Source organism: Equus quagga, chromosome 16 (assembly GCF_021613505.1).
Source record: "Equus quagga isolate Etosha38 chromosome 16, UCLA_HA_Equagga_1.0, whole genome shotgun sequence".
Lineage (NCBI taxonomy): Eukaryota > Metazoa > Chordata > Mammalia > Perissodactyla > Equidae > Equus > Equus quagga.
Genome location: NC_060282.1, coordinates 45,890,865 through 45,913,041, shown reverse-complemented (window position 1 = coordinate 45,913,041; position 22,177 = coordinate 45,890,865). Strand labels below are relative to the sequence as shown.

The 22,177-nt window shown below is 37.5% G+C and overlaps 1 protein-coding gene across 1 annotated transcript in view; it reads right to left on the bottom strand.

Moving 5' to 3' along the window:
• Positions 1-22,177, bottom strand: part of C16H8orf88 (chromosome 16 C8orf88 homolog) — a 34,055-nt gene that overhangs the window by 2,305 nt on the left and 9,573 nt on the right. Inside the window, exons 4-5 of the mRNA XM_046641575.1 lie at positions 16,352-16,427; positions 1,911-2,017 (exon numbers count right to left, since the gene is read on the bottom strand). Coding sequence (XP_046497531.1) covers positions 1,911-2,017; positions 16,352-16,427 — 183 coding nt within the window. The remainder of the gene's footprint in view (positions 1-1,910; positions 2,018-16,351; positions 16,428-22,177) is intronic.

The following is a 22,177-nucleotide window of genomic DNA, read 5'->3' as shown; positions in this document are numbered from 1 at the left end:
ATTAGATAATATTCCAAGCCTGTTCTGTTTTGTGGTACCTAGTTTTTAAAAAATGTTAATGCATAAATCAAAAGTAAACTGAATTCTAATTTATAAAGTTTGTTCAAAATAATGTGTATGTTGAACTTTTATTTACAAAATAAAATGTTATTAGAAATGGAAAGTCTGCAAATGAAAAAATGACTATATTTATATAGCATTGAAGTTTAGATTATTCTTACAGACCAAGGATCATATGCCCCTAAGCTCCCTGAACTAGTGGAAAAATTCAAACATCAAGGACGTTTTTCTTCATTAAATATTCCTGTGTGCAAGGTATTATGAAAAAAACTTAAATTCCTGCTTTCATTTTAAAAAGAATAATTGGCTGAATGACTGCAACTTGCTCTTAGTGCCATCAACTCCTAGCAACCCAGTGCACAGCAGCAGAACCCTGCCCAGTCTTTTTGCGCCTTCCTCTCACCTTGTAGCACTATATCAGACAATGCTCTGCTGCTATTTGTGGGGTTTTCATGGCCAATTTTTTCTGAAATGAGTGGCCAGGTCCTTCTACCTAGTCTATCTTAGTCTGGAAGTGCCACTGAAACATGTCCACCATGGGTGACCCTGTTGGTATTTGAAATACCAGTGGCACAGCTTTCAGCATCACATAGCTGCCACAATATGACAACCAAGAGACAGACAAGTGGTGTGGTTCCCTGACGGAAAATGAATCCATGCCATGGTGGTGAAATCACCAAATCTTAACCACTAGACCACCTGGGCTGGCTATCTCTAAGTTAGGTAGTTTAAATTGAGAAACACTGATATAAACTATAAAGAAAAAAAAAAAAGGCTATGGATTACAAAAGGTTAGAAATCCCAAAAATGAAGAACACAGGTGGTAGTCTATATCTCATATTTGAGCCATTCTCAGCATACTTATATTCTGAGCTCATCTCAATAGAATCCTAGTTGCTTTTACCTATATAAAATAGTGTTTATGAAAACTCTAAATAAAAGAAAGTCAAATTCCAGTCAGAATGGAAGTGAAGACCATATAAGATGGAAATCGATATTTACTGAGTGAATAAAGAGAAGTATGTACCAAACTAAGCATTTTCATACATTATTTCATTTAATCCTAGCAACTGGAGATTATCATCCTTATCTGCCGTGGCAAAACTGAGGCTCAAGAAGGTTAAGTGACTTGTGTAAGTTTGATTGGTATACCAGTACACAGAGTAGAGCTGCAACTTGAACCTAAGCCTGATGCCAAAACTCTGTCCTTTCTAATCAATGACCTAAAAGATACATGTATGTTTTAATTTACTGTATTTATTTTGGTGGAGTTTGATGAGGTGACACAGAAATATAAAGGGCTAAGAACAGCAAAGAAAAGCTGAAGAAGAATAAGGGGGATGACTTGCTTTACTGTAAAAAGACTAACTGAACAAAAGAGAGCCCAGAAACAGACCACATATATATTGCCACAAAAGAGGCAGAAGACTATCCTTTCAATATATATTGCTAGGATGACTGGATATCCATGTGGGAAAAAATAAAACTTGATCCCTACCCTCACATCATACAGTAAAATCAATTCCAAGTGGATTATAAAACTTAATTAAAAAACAAACAGAACTTTTAAAAGATAATATGGAATGCTCTTTCATGACCTTTCAATAGAAAAATATTTCTCAAATAAAATACAATATTCCATTCTGTTTCTTGACCAGAGTGGTAAAACAGTAACTGGTAATATTATACATTTAGATTTATGTACTTCTCTGAATTATATTTCACAATGAGAAAGATGAAAAATCTAGAAAGATAATCAACTGAAAATATTAAAGACATTTTAGAATCAAATGAAAATATTAAAGGCATATTTTGGAATTAAAATAATACAAAATTAGAAAACTACTTACTGGTTTTTGAAGTACAATGGGATGATCAGGCAGAAAGTCTGGTTTTTTTCTGCAGATGGAAACACTTGAGAGCTTCAAAAGGAAATCTCTGCTGTATTTAATTCTCTCTGTAGATATTAAACATCAAATGTAATGTTATAAACCATAGAACTCTCCCAGATCACTTTTTGGCTCATTTCTTTCTGCATGTCCCTTAACTGTCCATTATTTTATAAAATGATGAGTAGTTTCTATGCAAAAGAAAAGGGAGAAAAAAGCTTTGAAAAACATCTACTGCCTCCAATCTCCTTTTTACATAGAAAGGAAGCCAAGTAACTAAGGAAAAATGGAAGAAGAGAACCATTTCAGAAAAGTGGTGACACTTGCCTTCTTACGTCTGTTTATTCATGTCTAGTAAAGTGATCTTGGATTATAAATTATACCAGCAGTGACACCTATTGGGCAATTCAGATCCTGCCAAAATAGAACCCTAATAAGCCTATCTAATCTTTATATTAACTTACTAAAAATGTAATACAATCAAATAAATTCAATTCCAGAAACATTTATTGTACCTGTACTATGTATCAGGGACTGTGCTAGGTCATGATGAACAAGATCCAAGATAGGGTCCCTATCTTCAAGAGGAACAATAATTCAAATATCTGCAGATTTCTCATCAGAAACTATCACCAAGATAGATCATCTGCTAGGCCAAAAACAGTGGAATAATGTTTTTAAAGTGCTAACAGAAAATAACTGGCCACCTAAAATTACATATTGTGAAATAATAGAAAAAATATATACTGGTCTCTGTCCCTAGTTCCTGGCATAGAGCTCCTAAAACTCTTGTAATTTCCTAAGTGATAAGAGCACTAGGAGCATCTTCTGTTCTAATATTTGGTCTTTGATCCTGGTTCCTGACACAGAGCTCCTAAATCCCTTGGAATTTCCTGGGTGATAAAAATATCTTTTTTTCTAATGAGGTGACTCTTGGTGGGCTCCCGGATGGGGGCTAGTAACCAGAAAGACAAAGTAATAATTAGAAGCTTGGAACTTTCTGCCCCACTCCCACATCCTCCAGGAAGGGGAGAAGGGCTGCAGATCAAGTTAATGATCAATCATGCCTATGTGATAAAGCCCCCATAAAAATCCCAAAAGTACAGGGTTTGGAGAGCTTCTGAGTTGGTGAATACATCCAGGTACCAGGAAGGTAATGAACCCCAACTCCACAGCGAATGAAGCTCCTGCACTTGGGACCCCTCCAGATGGTCCCCTATATATCTCTTCATTTGGTTGTACATCTGTATCCTTTATCATATCCTTTATTTTATAATAAACTGGTAAACATAAGTAAGTCTTTCCTTAAGTTCTCTGAGCTATTCTAACAAATGATCAAATCCAAAGAGGGGGTGGTGGGAACCTCTGATTTGTAGCGAAGTTGGACAGAAGTTGTGGGTAATCTGGGGACCTACTACTTGCGACTGTCATCTGAAGTGGAATGTAGTCTTGTGGGACTGAGCCCTTAACCTTCAGCATCTGTACTAACTCCAGTTAGTGTCAGAATTGGATTGAATTATAGGACACCTAGCTGGTGTTGCAAAGAATTGCTTGATATGTGGAAACATCACACATCTAGTGTAAGAAGTGAATGTTGTGAATACAGTAGGTATTGAGAGTAGAGGAAAAACACAGGAGGAGTCTAGTTTTCTCCCTAACACATACCCAGTGAAAAAATCCTTCAGGAATGCATGTGAAGTAAAAATTTTCAGAAGAAAGAAAACTAAAAGAATTTGTCACCAGCAGAAGTGATCTACAAGAAATGCTAAAGGAAGTTCCTCAGGTTGAAGGGAAATGATACTAGACAGAAACTTTAATCTTCCGAAATAAAGGAAGAATAAAAGAAATGGTAAACAATTGGATAAATATAACAGACTCCTTGTTTCCCATCTAAGTTTTACAAAAATGTGTATGACTGTTGAAAGCAAAACTTCTGATACTGTCCGGTGGCATTTTCAAGGTATGGAGATATAATGCATATAACTACAGCAAGAAGTGCAGTGCAGTGGGGTAAAGGGAAGGGACCTACATATGGCTGCAAGGTTTACCATCACCATTTTGCATAAAGTAGCACAATATTAAAACACTGAGAAAGTTAGATATTAGAGTATATTATAATCCCTAGACCAACCACTTAAAAATACAAAGAAATATACCTAAAAATTCAATAGATAAAACGAAATACCAAGAAAAACTTTAAAAATCCAAAAAGTGGCAGATAAGGGGAAAAAGAAAAACAAACACCTAAACAAAAAACAGGACAAACAGAAAACAAGTAATAAAATAATAGGCCTAAATCCAACCATATCTCATTAAATATGAATGGTCTAAACCAGGGGTCAGCAAACTTTTTTCCTAAAGGACCAGATAGTAATTACAGTCACTCGTTGCTTTGATAGGGATATGTTCTAAGAAATGGGTCGTTAGGAGATTTTGTCGTTGTATGAACATCATAAAGTATACTTACACAAACCTAGACACTACAACCTACTACATACCTAGGCTATATGGTACTAATCTTATGAGAGACCACTATCATATATGTGGCCTGTCACTGACTAAACGTTGTTATGTAGCACATGACTATATTTGAGGAGTCTTGCGACATACGGTCTCTGTCACAACTAATCAACTCTGTCTTGTAGAGCAACAGGAGCCACGGATAATAAAATAAATAAAGCATGTGGCTGTGTTCCAATAAAATTTTATTTCCAAAACGGGCATTTGGCCTGAGGACCATAGTTTGCTAACTCCTAGGTTAATACTGCAATTAAAGGCCAGATATTGATACAATGGATAAAAAAAGAAGACTATGATATGCTGCCCTGCAAGAAATACATATTAAACATGAAGAAATATATAGGTTGAAAGTAAACGGATATAAAATGATATACCATGCGAAGACTAGAAATAAGGCTGGAGAGGCTATCTCAATATCAGATAAGAGAGAATTATCAATGTGTTTTGCCTAACAACAGAGGTTCAAAATATATGAAGCAAAAATTGACAGAAATAAAGAGGGAAATAGACAATTCCACAAAAACATCAGGTAATATAACAAGTCCCTCCCTCAGCGATTGATAGAACTAGACAAGAAAAATAATCAGAAAAGACATAGATCTAAACAATGCTATCAACCACCTTGATTTAACTGACAATTATAGAAACTACATCAACAACCAAAAAATACAAATTATTTTCAAGTAGATATGGTACAGTCACCAAAATAGACCATAAAACAAGTCTCAATAAATTTAAGAGGCTTGAAATCATATAGACTGCATTCTCTAACAACAAAATTAAATTAAAAAATCTATAACAACAAGATACCCAGGAAAACCCCAACTGCCACTAACTGCTCAGAGGAAAAAATAGGGAAAAAAAAAAAAAGACTACACAAAGGCGCATAAGGAAATTTTAGAAAACCAAACATAAACACATGATCCAAAATACTTCCAGAGTAACAACAGCAGCAAAAAACCAAAACAAATAACAAGGCCATTTATAAAGAATTGAGAATCAGAATGGTACTGGACTTCACCGAATTAAAGCCCAATTAATACAAACTGTTAGAAAATAAAGGAAAATGCCTTAAAAATTCAGAGTGAAAAGAATTTTTAAACTGAAATTTTTAAAAAAAATCAAATTCTATATTTAATCAATACAACAGAAACCCAGCTAGTTATGTATGAATGTGCGTTTCCAAAGCACATGCTCCTAAAGTTGAAGATTCACTCCCTGCATCAGGAAGCTCTGACAACAGTATCAAGCAGAGTTCTACTAATTCTTCTTTTCTTCCTCTTCTTCCTCCTCCACAGCTTTATTGAGGTATAATTTACATACCATAAAATTCACTTATTTTGAGTAAACAATTGAATGATTTTGGTGTATTTACAGAGTTGTGCAACCATCACCACAATCTATTTACAGAATATTTACATTAACTACCATCAGATACCTCATTCCCATTTGTAGTCATTCTCCATTCTCAATCCCATATAAGCAATCTTTACTTTATTTGTATAGATCTGCCTTTTCTAGACATTTTATATAAATGGAATCATACAATATCAGATCTTTTGTGTCTGGCTTCTTCACCTAGCTTAATGTTTTTGAGGTTCATGCTCAACCTGGAATTTTCTATCTAATCAAACTATCAATCAAGTGTGTAAGAAGTACATCTTCAAATAAACAAATTCAAGAATTTACTAACCCAATACCCTTTTTTAGGAAGCTCCTGGAGAATGCACTTGAGCAAAATGTGGAAGTAAATCAAGAAAGAAGAAAACATAGGAATCAAGAAACAAGTGATATCAGTGAAAATGACCAAGTAGGGAACTCTGAAAGTTCATCATCCCTCCACAAAAAGGGACAAAAAAATTGGCAAAAACATCTAGAATCAACTTTTTATGAATCCTGGAATCTAATCAAAAGCTTACAAAAATCAGTCAACTGCTTGGTGAAGGAAAAAACAGCTAAATTTAGTAAGGAGTTTTGTGGCATTTTAACTTGCCTGGGAGATTCCCCCACATCTAGCTCAGCCACGGCCTTAAAAACAACAGCCCTCATTCCCGGTACAAGTTCCCAATATAGGAGAAAGCAGTACAGACCATTTTCTCAAAAAATTGCAGTTGCTTGTTTTGACCTGTCTGCTGTCTCCCTCAAGAATCATCTCAAAGGACTTGCCTGTATTTCACCTAACTACGAACTCTCCCAGGGCTGAGGCTGATGTCAGAATCCATTTGTCAAAACATTTATAGGGAAATGTATTAGCCACTTCCACCTGGGACAAGGGATAACAATTGAAGTAAACAACAGGCAAACCAAAAAGCTTGGGAAGAAAGGCTAGGGAGGGGGACGGCCCCACAGCCAAGTAGTTAAGTTCCCGCACTCCGCTTCGGCAGCCCAGGGCTTCGCTGGCTCGGATCCTGGGCACGGAGGTAGCACTACTCACCAAACCATGCTGAGGCGGCATCCCATATACCACAACTAGAAGGACCCACAACTAGAATATACAACTATGTACTCGGGGGCTTTGGGGAGAAGAAGAAAAAAAGAAGATTGGTGACACATGTTAGCGCAGGTGCCAATCTTTAAGAAAAACAAAACAAAACACTCTTCCAGTCTTTGCATATGGCCTGTGTGTGTGTGTGTGTGTGTGTGTGTGTGGGTGCCATGTCTGCACCCAGGATCTGAACTGGCAAAATCCTGGGCCGCTGAAGTGGAGTGTGCAAACTTAACCACCTGGCCACAGGGCTGGCCCCCGGAAGTGTGTTTGTTTTCTTTCTGTATTTTTAGGTTTAGGGCATTGAAGGAAATCTCTGCCAAATCATTAGCTGATCACAAAGATATCACAATAGAGATTTGAGTGGCTACATATGACAAATACAGACGCTACAATATTAGTTCAGAAAAGCCACCAAACAAACAACAATTACAAACAAGCAGCAACAAAAGACCCTAACAAAGGGAGAAAAATCTGATTTCCAGAGTTGGCACATTATAATTCTCAAACTATCCAGTTTTCAACAACAAAATAATACAAGTGAAATAAGTCAGAGAAAGACAAGTATCGTATGATGTCACTTATGTGGAATCTAAAACACAAAACAAAACAAAACTCATAGATACAGAGAACAGACTGATGGTTGCCAGAGGGAGGGGGGTTGGGGCGAGGGCGAAATGGGTGAAGGGGGTCAAGAGGTACAAACTTCCAATTATAAAATAAATAAGTCATGGAGATGTAATGTATAGCATGGTGACTATAGTTAATAATATTGTACTGCATATTTGAAAGTTACTGAAGAGTAAATCTTAAAGGTTCTCATCACAAGAAAAAACATTTGGTTAACTTTCTATGAACTAGATTTATTGTAGTGATCATTTTGCAGTGTACACAAATATTGAATCATTATGTTGTGCACCTGAAACTAATATAATGTATGTCAATTATACCTCAATAAAAACTATATATAAATTTTTAAAAAATAATAAAAATTTTCATTTTGGAAAAAAAGGCAGAATAGCTTAACTCAATACCTAACATTAAACATTAAGGAAGTAAAAAAAGAAGAGCAAACTAAATTAAAAGCTAGCAGAATGAAGGAAATAGTAAGGATTAGACTGGAGATAAATGAAATGGAGATTAAAACAATAAAGAAAATCAACAAAACCAAAAGTTGGTTATTTGAAAGATCAAAATTGACAATGACTAAGAAAAAATGAAGACTCAAATTACTAAAATAATGAATGACAGTGATTGTATATCATGCAACTTTGCTGAATTCACTTATTAGCTCTAATAGTTTTTTATGTGGATTCTTCAAGATTTTCTATAGGTATATGATTGTGTCATCTCTGAATAGAGATAACTTTACTTTCTCCTTTCCAATTTGAATGTCTTTTCCTTCTTTTCCTTGACTAATTGCTCAGGCTGGAACTTGCAGTATAATGCTAAATAAAAGTGGTGAAAGCGGGCATCTTTGACTTATTCTCAATCTTGCGGGGAAAGCCTTCAGTCTCTCACCATTGAATATGATGTTAGCTGTGGGCTTTTCATATATACCATTTATCATATTGAGGAAATTCTCTTCTGTTCCTTGCTTTTTGCAAGTTTTTATCATAAAAGGGTGTTTGAATTTGTCAAATGCTTTTTCTGCATCAACTGAGATGGTGATCTTTTTTGTCCCTGCATTCTGTTAGTGTGGTGTATTACATTGATTGATTTTCGTATGCTGAACCATGCTTGCATTCTTAGGATTAATCTTACTTGGCCATGGTTATATAAACTTTTTACTGTGCTGCTGGATTTGTTTTGCTAGTGTTTTATTGAGGATTTTTCTGTCTATATTCTAAAAGAGACTGATCTGTAGTTTTCTTTTCTTGTGATGTCTTTGTCTGGCTTTGGTATTAGCATACTATTGGCCTCACAGGATAGTTGGGAAACGTTCCCTCCTCTTCAAGTATTTGGAAGAGTTTGAGAAGGACTGTTCTTTAAATGTTTGGTAGAATTCACCAGTGAAGCCATCAAGTCCTGGATCTTTCTTTGTTGGGAGATTTTTTTATTACAAATTTAATCTCCTTACTTGCTATAGATCTATTCAGATTTTCTATTTCTTCTTGAGTAAGCTTTGGTAATTTCTGTGATTCTAGTAATTTTTCTCTTGCATCTAGGTTATCTAATTTGTTGGTATACAATTAACTGTTCATAATATTCTCTTAAAATCCTATTTCTGTAAGACCACAGCAATGTCCCTATATGAAATCAATTATATTTTATACACTATCAATGAACAATCCAAAAAGGAAATTAAGAAAACAATTCCCTTAGCATAAAAAAGAATAGCTAGGAATACATTTAACCAAAGAGGTACAAGACTTGTACACTGAAAACTGTAAAACACTGCTGAAAGAAATTAAAAATGACCTAAATAAATGCAAATATATCCCATATTCATGGATTGGAAGATTTAATACTATTAAGATGGCAATAATCCTTCAAAGTGATCTACAAATTCAACATTATCCCTATCAAAATTCCAACAGCTTTTTTTGCAGAAATGAAAAAGCTGATCCTAAAAATCATATGAAAGTGCAAGGGACCCCAAGTAACCAAAACAATCTTGAAAAAGAACAAAGTTGGAAGACTCATACTTCCCAATTTCAAAACTTATTATAAAGCTATAGTAATCAAAACAGTTTGATATTAGTATAAGGATAGACATACAGATCAAGGAAACAGAATTGAGAGTCCAGGAATAAACACACACATCTATGGTGAAATAATTTTCAACATAGGTGCCAAGATCATTCAATGGAGAAAAATCAGTCTCTTTAACAAATGGTGATGAGACAACTTGATGTTCAGTGCAAAAAAATGAAGGTGCATGTGTCCTTCAGGTGTCCTGTTGTGCTATGCGGGCTTCCTCCATTGGTCAATATATAAAAATTAACTCAAAATGCATCAAAGACCCAAATGTAAGAGCTAAACTATAAAACTGATGGGAGTAAATCTTCATGACCTGAGATTTGGCAATGATTTCTCAGATATGACACCAACAGCAGGAGCAATCAACAACAAAAAATAGATAAATTAGACTTCATCAAATTTTTTAAAAAATTTGTACATGTAAGTACACTATCAAGGGAATGAAAAGACAAGCTCCACTATAGGAGAAAATACTTGCAAATTATATATCTGATAAGAATTTAATACCTAGTATAATACATCTGAAAAGGGGCTAACATATATCATATATAAATATGTAATATCTAATACATATACACACCTGTGTGTATATACATGTGTACATATACACATATGTGTATATATGGAGAGAGAGAGAAGGGAAGGGAGGAAAGGGAGAGGGGAAGTGGAAAAGAGAGAGAATAGATAAGGGTCTACTATTCAGAACTCTTACAACTCAACAACAAAAAGAAAACAAACCAATTAAAACACAGTCAAAGAATTTGAATAGACCTTTCTCCAAAGAAGAAATACAAATGGCCAACAAGCACATAAAAAGATACTCAAAATCATTAGTCATTAGAGAAATGCAAATAAAAATCACAATGAGATACCACTGCACACTAGGACAGCTATAACAAGAAAAGATCCTAACAAAGATGTCAAGAAATTGGAACCCTCACACGTTGCTACTGGGAATGTAAAATGGTATAGCCATTGTGGAAAACAGTTTGACAGTTCTTCAGAAAGTTAAACATAGAATTATCATATGACATGGAAAGTCTACTCACAGGTATATAGCCAAGAAAAATGAAAATAGGTGTCTACACAGAAGCTTCTACACAAATATTCATAGCAACATTATTCATAATAGCCGAAAAGTAAAAACTACCTAAATGGCCATCAATTGAGAAATAAACAAAATGTGGCACAGCCATACAATGGAATATTATTCAGCCATAAAAAGAAATGAGGTGCTGATACATGCTACACACAGATAAAACTTGAAAATTTTACAATAAATGAAAGAAGTCAGACACAAAAGGTCAGACATTGTATAATTCCATTAAATGAGATGTCCAGAATAAGTAAATACATAAAGACAAAAAGTAGATTAGTGCTTGCCAGTAGCTGGGCAGAGGGGAGAATAAAGACTAACTGCTTAATGGGTGGGAGGCTTCTCTTGGGGTGATAAAAATGTTCTGGAATTAGAGAGTGGTTGCTGCACAATATTGTACTAAAAGCCACTGAATTGTACACTTTAAATGGTTTAAATGGTGAATTTTACTTCAATTAAAAAAAGAAAAAGAGGTGACATCAGCGACCTGGCAGAGTGAAGTGTTCCCTTTGTCTCTCCCTACTTTGAACTACAACTAAATAGACATTCACTGACCAATGGAGGAAGCCCGCACAGCACAACAGGACACCTGAAGGACACATGCAGCTATACACCTGAGGGTGGATGGACTGGCCCCCTGGGAAGTGGCAGAGATAGGTGAGCATGCCCTGCTCTCCCTTGGCAGCCCTGTACATGCACATGAATACTTTCCAGCCTGTACAAGTGCCTGGAAAGCAGGAACACACACCAGGGCGACCGTAGGAGGAGGCAGTGGTGACCCTTAGTCCACACTCATGATCGTTCTCCCAGTAGGGAAGGGGAGCCCACCATGCCCCAGTGCTGCCAAGGAGCGGCCCTAGCTAGGTCCAGTGAGGGAGCCTCACCCACCAAGCACAGCGGCACATGGACTGTAAACAGAGATCACAGCTGATCTAATCACTGGGGCAAGCACACCCCAGGCCAGAGAGAGCACTAACAGTGCTGCTGAGCCCCGAAAGAGGGAACGCGTCCTGGGCAGCTGTGGGAAAAGGCAGTGGCAGCTTTAAGCCAGCTCAGGTTCACTTTCCTGGTGGGGATGGGGAGCCCACCATTCCCCTGTGCCATCAAAAAGCAGCCCTAGCTTGGGTTCCAGGGAGGAAGCCCCGCCCGCCAAGCAGAGCAGTCCTCGGACCTCAAGCAGAGACTGCAGCAGATCTATGGCTGGGGCAAACAACCCAGGCCTCTGCGAGCTCAGAGTACTGCTGAGCCCCCAAAGAGGGAACGTGTCCTGGAGGCTGTGGGAAGAGGCAGTGGCAGCTTTTAGCCCACTGGTGATCACTTCCCTGGTGACGAGGGAGAGCCCACTGTGCTGTGAGGCGTCAAAGAGTGGCCCTAGCTCCGTCCAGAAAGGAAGGTGCATCCACCAAGGACAGTCCACACAAGCACGTGAATGAACCCGGGCTGGGGCAAGCAGTCATAATACCCCCACAGTTTCTAGCAGACAGGGTGGGGCCAGAAACTCTCCTCCTGCTTCCCCCTAGCCATAACAGGTGGAATCTGCAAACTAAGAAAACCACAAATGCCCTGACAAAAGATTAGTTTGTCAAACACCATGAGAAACTGCAGCAACAATTCAGACCAGAAGGAAAATGACAATTTCCCAGAAACCAATGCTGAAGACACAGAAATTTACAACCTAAATGACAGAGAATTCAAAATAACCATCATAAGGAAACTCAATAACTTACAAGAAAACACAGAAAGACAATTCAAGGAGCTCAGCAATAAAATGAATCTCTTCGTCAAAGAGATTAAAACTATTTTAAAAAAATCAAGCAGAAATTCTGGATATGAAAAACACAATTAATGAAATAAAAAATAATCTAGAATCATTAAGAAACAGAACTGATCTTATGGAGGAAAGACAGTCTTCTAGAGGATAAAAATGTAGAAATTCCACAAATGGAGGAGGAGACAGAACTAAGATTTTAAAAAAATGAAGGAATTCTTTGAGAAATATCTGACTCAATTAGGAAAAGGAACATAAAGATTATAGGTATTCCAGAGGAAAAGAGGGAGAAAGGAGCAGAAACCTTGTTCAAAGAAATAATTGCTGAGAACTTCCCAAACCTGAGGATGGCCTCAGATTTAGAGATAAATGAAGCCAGTAGAACGCCCAACTTCATCAACACTAAAAGACCATCTCCAAGGCATATAATAGTAAAAATAGCAAAAGTTAATGATAAAGAAAAAATATTAGGAGCAGCAAGACAGAAGAAAATAACCTACAAAGGAAACTCTATCAGGCTTTCTGCAGATTTCTCGGCAGAAACTCTACAGGTTAGGAGAAAATGGAATGATATATTCAAAATACTGGACAGCTACATGCAAAAGAATCAAAGTAGACCATTATCTTACACCATACACAAAAATTAACTCAAATGGATTAAAGATTTGAATGTAAGACCTGAAACCATAAAACTCCTAGAAGAAAACATAGGCAGTACACTCTTTGACATTGGTCTTAGCCACATCTTTTCAAATACCATGTCTACTCGGGTAAGGGAAACAAAAGAAAAAGTTAGCAAATGAGACTACATCAGACTAAAAAGCTTCTGCAAAGCAAAGGAAACTATGAACAAAATGGAAAGACAACCACCAACTGGGAGAAAATATTTGCAAATCATTTATCAGACAAGGAGTTGATCTCCAAAATATATAAATAACTCATACAACTCAACAAAAAAAACCACAAACAACTTGATCAAAAAATGGGCAGAGGAGGAGCTGGCCCCATGGCTGAGGGGTTAAGTTCGTGCACTCCATTTTAGTAGCCCAGGGTTTCGCTGGTTCTGATGCTGGGCACAGACACAGCGCCACTCATCAGGCCATGCTGAGGCAGCATCCCACATAGCACAACCAGAGGCACTCACAACTAGAGTACACAACTGTGTACTGGGGGACTTTGTGGGGGAGAAGAAAGAGGAAAAAAAGAAGATTGGCAATACTTGTTAGCTCAGGTGCTAATCATCTTTTTCTTTTGAGGAAGATTAGCCCTGAGCTAACATCTGCTGCCAATTGTTCTCTTTTTTTTTGCTGAGGAAGACTGGCCCTGAGCTAACATTCATGCCCATCTTCCTCTACTTTATATGTGGGATGCCTGCCACAGCGTGGCTTGACAAGTGGTGTGTAAGTCCGCACCTGGGATCTGAACTGGTGAACCCTGGGCTACTGAAGCAGAACATGCAAACTTAACTGCTGCACCACTGAGCCTGCCCCTCAGATGCCAATCTTTAAAAAAAACATGGGCAAAGGATATGAACATACATTTTTCCAACGAAGATATACAGATGGCCAACAGACAGATGAAAAGATGTTCAATGTAACTAATTATTAGAGAAAGGCAAATCAAAACTACAATGAGATATCACCTTACACCAGTCAGAATGGCTACAATTATCAATCAAAAAACAACAAATGCTGGAGTGGATATGGAGAAAAGGGAACACTCATACACTGCTGTTGTGAATGCCAACTCGTGCAGCCAGTGTGGAAAACAGTGCAGAGATTTCTCAAAAAGTTAAAAATAGAAATATCATACAATCCAGCTATCCCACTACTGGGTATTTATCCAAAGAACTTGAAATCAATGATCCAAAGAGATTTGTGCATCCCTATGTTAATTGCAGCATTATTCACAATAGCCAAGATGTGGAAACAACCCAAGTGCCCAACTATAGATGAATGGATAAAGAAGATGTGGTATATATATACAATGGAATACTACTCAGCCATAAAAAAGACAAAATCATCCCAATTGCAACAACATATATGGACCTTGAGGGTATGATGTTAAGCGAAATAAGCCAGACAAAGAGAAAGAGAAATACTGCATGATTTCACTCACATGTGGAAGATTAAAAAATACATGGATAAAGAGAACAGATTAGTGGTTACCAGAGGGGAAAGGGGTTGAGGGGGTAGGCAAAGGGGATAAAGGGGCACATATGTATGGTGACGGATAAAAAATTAGACTAGTAGGGGTGAGCACGATGTAGTATATTTGGGAATTGCTAAACAATAATGTACACCCAAAATTATACAATGTTATAAACCATTATAATTCCAATAAAATTAATTGGAAAAAAAGAAAAAAGAAACCAAAGAAATGAAAAGGGGCCTCCCAAGCTAATAGGAAAGGTTCATTCCAGGACAACAGCTATACTGCAGTACTGAAGAGCAACTAGTCCATACTGGAATAGAATAATGGAGGAGTCTTCTCTAGGGGGAAAAAAATACCAACTGATATATTTGAACATAAGAAAAATATTACAGATAAGCATGACAGAGTTGTTGGACCATTTGAGGGCAAAAGTTAACAATAGTTACACAGAAAAACAAGGTAAATGTTAGCTCCAGGAAAAGTGATGGATTTCATGAAAAAGAGATATGCACCCCTTGGCTAAGCAACTGTATTTACATAGTCATATAATATGAAGAGTGATACTGCTTCAACTGAAACTTGTGAAGTAACTAGAGGTTGGAGAGGGGAGATAGAAGGGTGAAGAAGTGAGGCGACTGATGTGGAAAATAGAAGTTCTCATTTTCCATCAAGTGGCCACTAATATATCAAAACATGAGAAATTAGGAAACAATTTAAACATTCTATTTAGCAATATGCAGTTAAATACTGGAAGAAAAAGCTAACAGAGTATTTTTATAACTTTTAAACTATATATATAGATTGAGAACAATCTGGAAACTAAATTAATAAATAATTTTTATTTTATTAAAGAATAGCTGGTGTGGGAGAGACTATTGGTTCTCCTCAAGAGCAGTTCTTCCCTTCTGCTTCAGTAATAGAATTAGACAGCTGCATAGCTAAAGTTTACATTTTCCAGTCTGCTTTGTACAGCGTGTCTAAATTCCAGCCAATGAGATATTAAATGGAAGTGATATATGTAACTTCTCTGTCATACTTTTAAGGAGAATTTCCTTCCCCCTTACTTCCTTCTTTATGGCTCTAGTTAGCGGACATGATGGCTGGAGCAGAGGCATTCATCTTGGGCAATGAGATAGGAGCCATATATTAAATATGGCAAAGCAATAAGACAGTATAATACTGACACAGTAGCAACTTCACAGAGAGGAATGAGTACATTAGCTCAAAACTTTACATGATATAGAATATATAGAAATCAACTTCCATCTTGTTTAAGCCAGTGTTATTATGGTCTCTCCTTTAGAGCAGTCAAACCTACAGCCTGACTAAAAGTTTACAGCTAAGCAAATATTAACTTTACATGAATGCTAAGACTCTCCTATGAAATTTGAGAATTACGGCAAAAATTTACCATGTTTTTGTTTTTTGGGTTTTTTTTGCTGAGGAAGATTCACCCTGAGCTAACATCTATTGCCAATCTTCCTCTTTCTACTTGAGACAGATTTTCCCTAAGCTAACATCTATGTCAGTCTTCTACTATTTTGTATGTGGGTCACCACCACAGCATGGCCGCCAACTAGTGGTGTAGGTCTGCACCCAGGAACTGAACTCAGGTTGCCAGAGTGGAGCACACTGAACTTAACCACTATGCCACAGGGCCAGCACCCCAAATTTACCTTTTTTAACTGGAGACTGATGTTGCTGTTGTTCATTAAGACCTTGAGAAAAGGCTTGCATTCCATTCGTCTTACACTGTTACGAGAAGAAGAAAATACGACTTTTAATTAGAGTTTAAAAATTTTATATAAGCTTTTTTTTACCAACCAAAATTATTTTCCAAAACAATCAAAGTATTAGCCAAGGCATATTTTTGGCCTAAAGGATAAGCAACCTTATAAGTATGCTTATTAAAAGCAAGAAAAACATCTTTTGAAAAACATTCACATATACCTATAACTATTTTTATCATGTTATAATTATTTTTGGAAGGGAACATAAGGGGCTGGCCCCACGGCCAAGTGGGTAAGTTTGTGCACTCCACTTCAGCAGCCCAGGGTTCGCTGGTTCAGATCCTGAGCGCAGACCTACATACTGCTCATCAAGCCATGCTGTGGAGGCATCCCACATAGAAGAACTAGAATGACCTACAACTAGGAAATACATCTATGTCCTGGGGCTTTGGGGAGAAAAAAAAGAGCAATGTTGGCAACTGATGTTAGCTCAGGGCCAATCTTTCTCACCAATTAAAAAACAAAAGAGTGCAAACATAAATCCAAAGATGAATTATATGATCCTAAAGATAAATAATTCCAAAGTAATTAAAAATAGATTTTAATTTATGAAAATAACAGATATTTATTCAAAAAAATCTGCAATAATACTACTACAGTTTTTACTTCTTTTGATCTCATGTAAAGTAGATCCTGATGTCTGCTTATAAGCATATGGACTGTTTCACCCAACACCTTGGAAATAGAAGAAATAAGAAAGAATGCCTTCATCCAATGAGGCAAAGAGAGAGCAGAAACACTGACAGAGCTCAAAGTCCTGAGGAGAGTGAGGCCTTAGCTCAGTTTTCCAGTACTACTTACAGGACCATCTTTAGTATGAGATTGGCTAAACTAATCTGATGATGTTTCTAAAAACCACTTTTTAACTAACTTCTCTTCATCTGATTCCATGCTCACCAAGAAATATTCTGAATTACAGTTTAGCTTACCATAAATCTCCCTAGAGCAGAAAATATACTAGTGGAACCAATAAGAAAATACTAGAGCCCATGACAGAATTTCTCCTCATAAAATAACAGGTTTTCTGATTCTACAAATCAGTTTCACAAACTTGGTCAGTACGATCTACCCCTAAGAAATGATCTTCTCTTATGCCGAAAAAAGTCAGTTTGCAAAAAGTAGTCCAGACCTTGGACTATGGTAATTCACTAAGGTAACTGTCTTTGGAGGGATCTATCCTGAAGAAGGAACATCTCTGCTGCATCAGTCACTGTTATTAGCAAGCTGTAGCCCATTCCTTAAATATCTGCAAACTCTGCCAAGGTAACTCTACCTAAGTCAGAGGATTAATTATCTAACCTTATGACACAGTGAAGAGTAATGAGGTAATTCTACACTACTGAGATGTCAGAATTAAGTTATCAGAAAAAAGGGAAATTTTAGCAGAATTGTTAAATTTTTAAGTAGAGGAGAAAAAAAAAATAGCAAAGTGCCAAAGATTTTAGTTCTCTAAAGTTCTTCTTGACTGTTAAATTTAACAAACTATAATATGAATTATATGGACCTTTTTGAAAATTAATTTCTTAAGTTTGAAAATTTCAGCAGAAGCACACTTCACTATCTTTGTAACACCTACTTAAATACAAGACCTAAAATTAAACTCAAAAGTAAACTGTAATCCCCAAAAAAATCAAGAAAAAACTCCCTTTTTAACATGTATCAGCAAGAATAAAATACTTAGAAATAAATTAGAGCAAGGAAGTGAAATATCTGCACATGGAAAATTGTAAGACACTGATTAAAGAATTTGAAGACATATATAAATGGAAAGATATCCCATCTTGTGTTCATAGATTGGAAGAATATTGTCAAAATGTTCATACTGGGGCTGGCCCGATGGCGCAGCAGTTAAGTTCAAATGCTCCGCTTTGGTGGCCAGGGGTTCACTGGTTCGGATCCCGGGTACAGACATGGCACCACATGTCAGGCCACGCTGTCGCAGGCATCCCACATATAAAGTAGAGGAGGATGGGCATGGATGTTAGCTCAGGGCCAGTCTTCCTCAGCAAAAAGAGGGGGATTGGCAGCAGATGTTAGCCCAGGGCTTATCTTCCTCAAAAAAAAAAGTGTCCATACTACCCAAAGCAATCTATGGATTTCATGCAATCCCCATCAAAATTCTAATAGCATTTTTCACAGGGGCTGGCCTGGTGGTGCAGTGGTTAAGTTCACATGTTCTGCTTCTCGGCAGCCCAATGTTCGCCAGTTTGGATTGCAGGTGCAGACATGATACTGCTTGGCACGCCATGCTGTGGCAGGCATCCCACATATAAAGTAGAGGAAGATGGGTACAGATGTTAGCTGAGGGCCAGTCTTCCTCAGCGAAAAGAGGAGGATTGGCAGCAGTTAGCTCAGGGCTAACCTTCCTCAAAAGAAAAAAAAGCACAACAAAACAAAATTCTAATAGAATTTTTCAGAGAAATACAAAAAACAATCCTAAAATTTGTATGGAAACACAAAAGACCCCAAGTAGCCAAAGTAATCTTGAGTAAGAAGAACAAAGCTAAAGGCATCACATTTCCTGATTTCAAACTATATGACAAAGCTATAATAAAACAGTACGGTACTGGCATAAAAACAGACACACAGACCAATGAAACAGAACAGACAACCTAGAAATAAACCCACCCATATATATTCAACTAATCTTTAACAAGGGAGCCAAGAATACACAATGGAGAAGGGATAGTCTCTTCAAAAACTACTGTTGAGAAAACTGGATATCCACATGCAAAAGAATGAAACTGGACCTTTATCTTACACTATACCCAAAACTGAACTCAAAATGGATTAAAAACTAATACAAGACCTGAAACCATGATACTCCTAGAAGAAAACAAGAAAAAATCTCCTTGACATTGGTCGTGGCAATGACTTTTTAGATATGACACCAAAACGACAAGCATCAAAAGCAAAACTATTAAGTGGGGACAACATCAAACTAAAAAGTTTTTGCAAAGCAAAAGAAAACAAGCAACAAAATGAAAAGAAAACCTACAGAATGATAGAAAATATCTGCAAACTATCTATCTGATAAGGGGTTAATATCTCAAATACAAGGAACTTACACAACTCAATAGCAAAAAACAAATAATCTGCTTTAATAATGGGCAGAGGACCTGAATAAACATTTTTCCAGAGAAGACATACAAATGGCCAAGAGGTAGGTACATGGAAAGATGTTCAACATTACTAATCATCAGGGTAATACAAATAAAAACTACAATGAGATATCACCTCACATCTGTTAGGATGGCTATCATCAAAAAGACAAGAAAGGGGCCGGCCTGGTGGTACAGTGGTTAAGTTTCCACATTCCGCTTCAGCAGCCTGGGGTTGGCCAGTGCGGATCCTGGGTGTGGACATGGCACTGCTTGGCAAGCCATGCTGTGGCAGGCATCCCACATATAAAGTAAAGGAAGATGGGCATGGATGTTAGCTCAGGGCGAGTCTTCCTCAGGAAAAAAAGAGGAGGATTGGCAGCAGATGTTAGCTCAGGGCTAATCTTCCTCAAAAAAAAAAAAAGACAAGACATAACAAATGCTCCCTCCAGCCCAAAGGAGAAGCTGAACTCTAAGCCAACTGCCAGCCACATGAGTGCTCCATTTGGCCATCCAGTCAAGCCTTAAAATTACTCCAGTTCTAGATGCTATCTGACTGCAATCACATTACTAAACTGAAGTGAGAAATGGCCACCTGAGCCCAGTCAGCCCACAGAGCCATGAAAGATAATAATAAGCTATTATTTTAAGTCAAACTTTTAAAACTACTTTATTATGTGGTAATAATGAAAAACAGAGGGTAAAAGAAATTGTTCAGACACAAGAAAGATAACACAAGACAGAACATGGATTAACACAAAGAAATTAAGAGTGCTGGAAATGGAGTAAATGAAGGTAAGATAAATTTCATTCTTTTTAAAAAAAATTATTTTAAAACATAACACATGAAAGCAAAAATAGTAGCAATGTATTGTGTATTTATAGTACAAACTAAAGTAGGAGTGACATCAGCATCATGGCGGAGTGAACTTGCCTGGGACTCTCTCCCCTCCAACACACAACAAAGAGGAGCAAACATATTCCAATGGAAAATACCCTAACATCATGAAAATCCTTGGAGAGTCACGCTGGCCCCACAACAAAGGGCCGAGAGGCTGGAGCCCCCCTCGGAGGAACTGGAACAGGGGTAAGGGAGAACTTTGCTCCCTCCCATGAAGGCTGCAGTTGCTGCCCTGGGAGGCTCCCTGAGAGAAGGAGAGGGGAAGGGGTCACTTCCACAGGATCACCCAGGACTCCCTGGGCCCCTTACAGCCTCAAGAGAGGCCCTCTAACAGGTGAAAGCTTTTATGTGGGGTGACCTCATCAAACCAAGACCCCAGGAGACCAGATAGCAACAGCTGATCAGGAAACCCAGGACTGCACTCAGGAGAAAGCGCCCCTCCCCCAAGCTGTGCTGCGCCATTTACACCAAAGGCAGAGGGCTTAGAATACGTGGCTCTCGCCCCCCCAGCCAGTGGCGACAGGCTGTAACTGCAACTGAATAATATCAGAATAAGGAAGAGTCAACCTTCCAACAACAGGCACTACATCAAATCTCCAGACCAGAGAGAAAACGACAAGCACCCAGAACTCAGCCCTGAGGACACAGAGATAAGTACACTAAACGACAATGAATTCAAAATAGCTATTATCAAAAAACTCAATGAGGTAAAAGACAATATAGAGAAACAATTCAACAAATTCAGGAGCCACTTCACAAAAGAGATTGAAACTATAAAAAAGAATCAATCAGAAATATTAGAGATGAAAGACAAAATGAAAGACATAAAACAAAATACGAGTTCCCTGAATGTTCATGTGGACACGAGAGAGGAGCGAATCAGCATAATCAAAGATAGACATGTTGAAATGCTCCAGACAGAGGAGGAGAGGGAACTAAGACTAAGAAGAAATGAAGAAAATCTCCAAGAAATATCCAACGCAATGAGGAAGTGCAACATAAGAATTATGGGTATTCCAGAAGGTGAAGAGAAGGAAAATGGAGCAGAAAGCGTGTTCAGAGAAATAATAGCAGAGAACTTCCCAAATCTAGGGAAAGAGAGGGAAATATGTGTGGAAAAAGCTTCCAGATCTCCTAGATTTGTCAATGTAAAAAGACCTACTACAAGGCATACAGTAGTAAAACCAGCAAAAATGAATGACAAAGAAAGAATACTCAGGGCAGCAAGGCAGAAGAAAATAACCTACAAAGGAACCCCTATCAGATTTTCAGCAGATTTCTCTGCAGAAACCTTACAAGCTAGGAGAGAATGGAATGACATATTCAAAACCTTAAAAGATAAAAATCTTCAGCCAAAAATACTCTATCGAGGAAAACTATCCTTCAGATATGAAGGAGAAATTAAAACTTTCCCAGACAAACAAAAGCTAAGGGACTTCAAGCCATGAGATCCCCCCTACAAGAAATCCTCAAGAAGGTCCTCATACCTGAAAAAAGGAAAAAAGGGAGAAAGGGATCACAAAACACAGTGTAAGGAGACAAACAGAGAGACACAATCAGAATAGGATAGCAAATATTCAACCATAGCATTAGGCTAAAGGGAAGGAAAACACCAAAAACAAAGACAGTCTTATCACTTTAACCACAAACTCACAACACAAGTTGGAATAAGATATGAGAACAATAACTTAGGAGGGGAAGAGGAAAGGG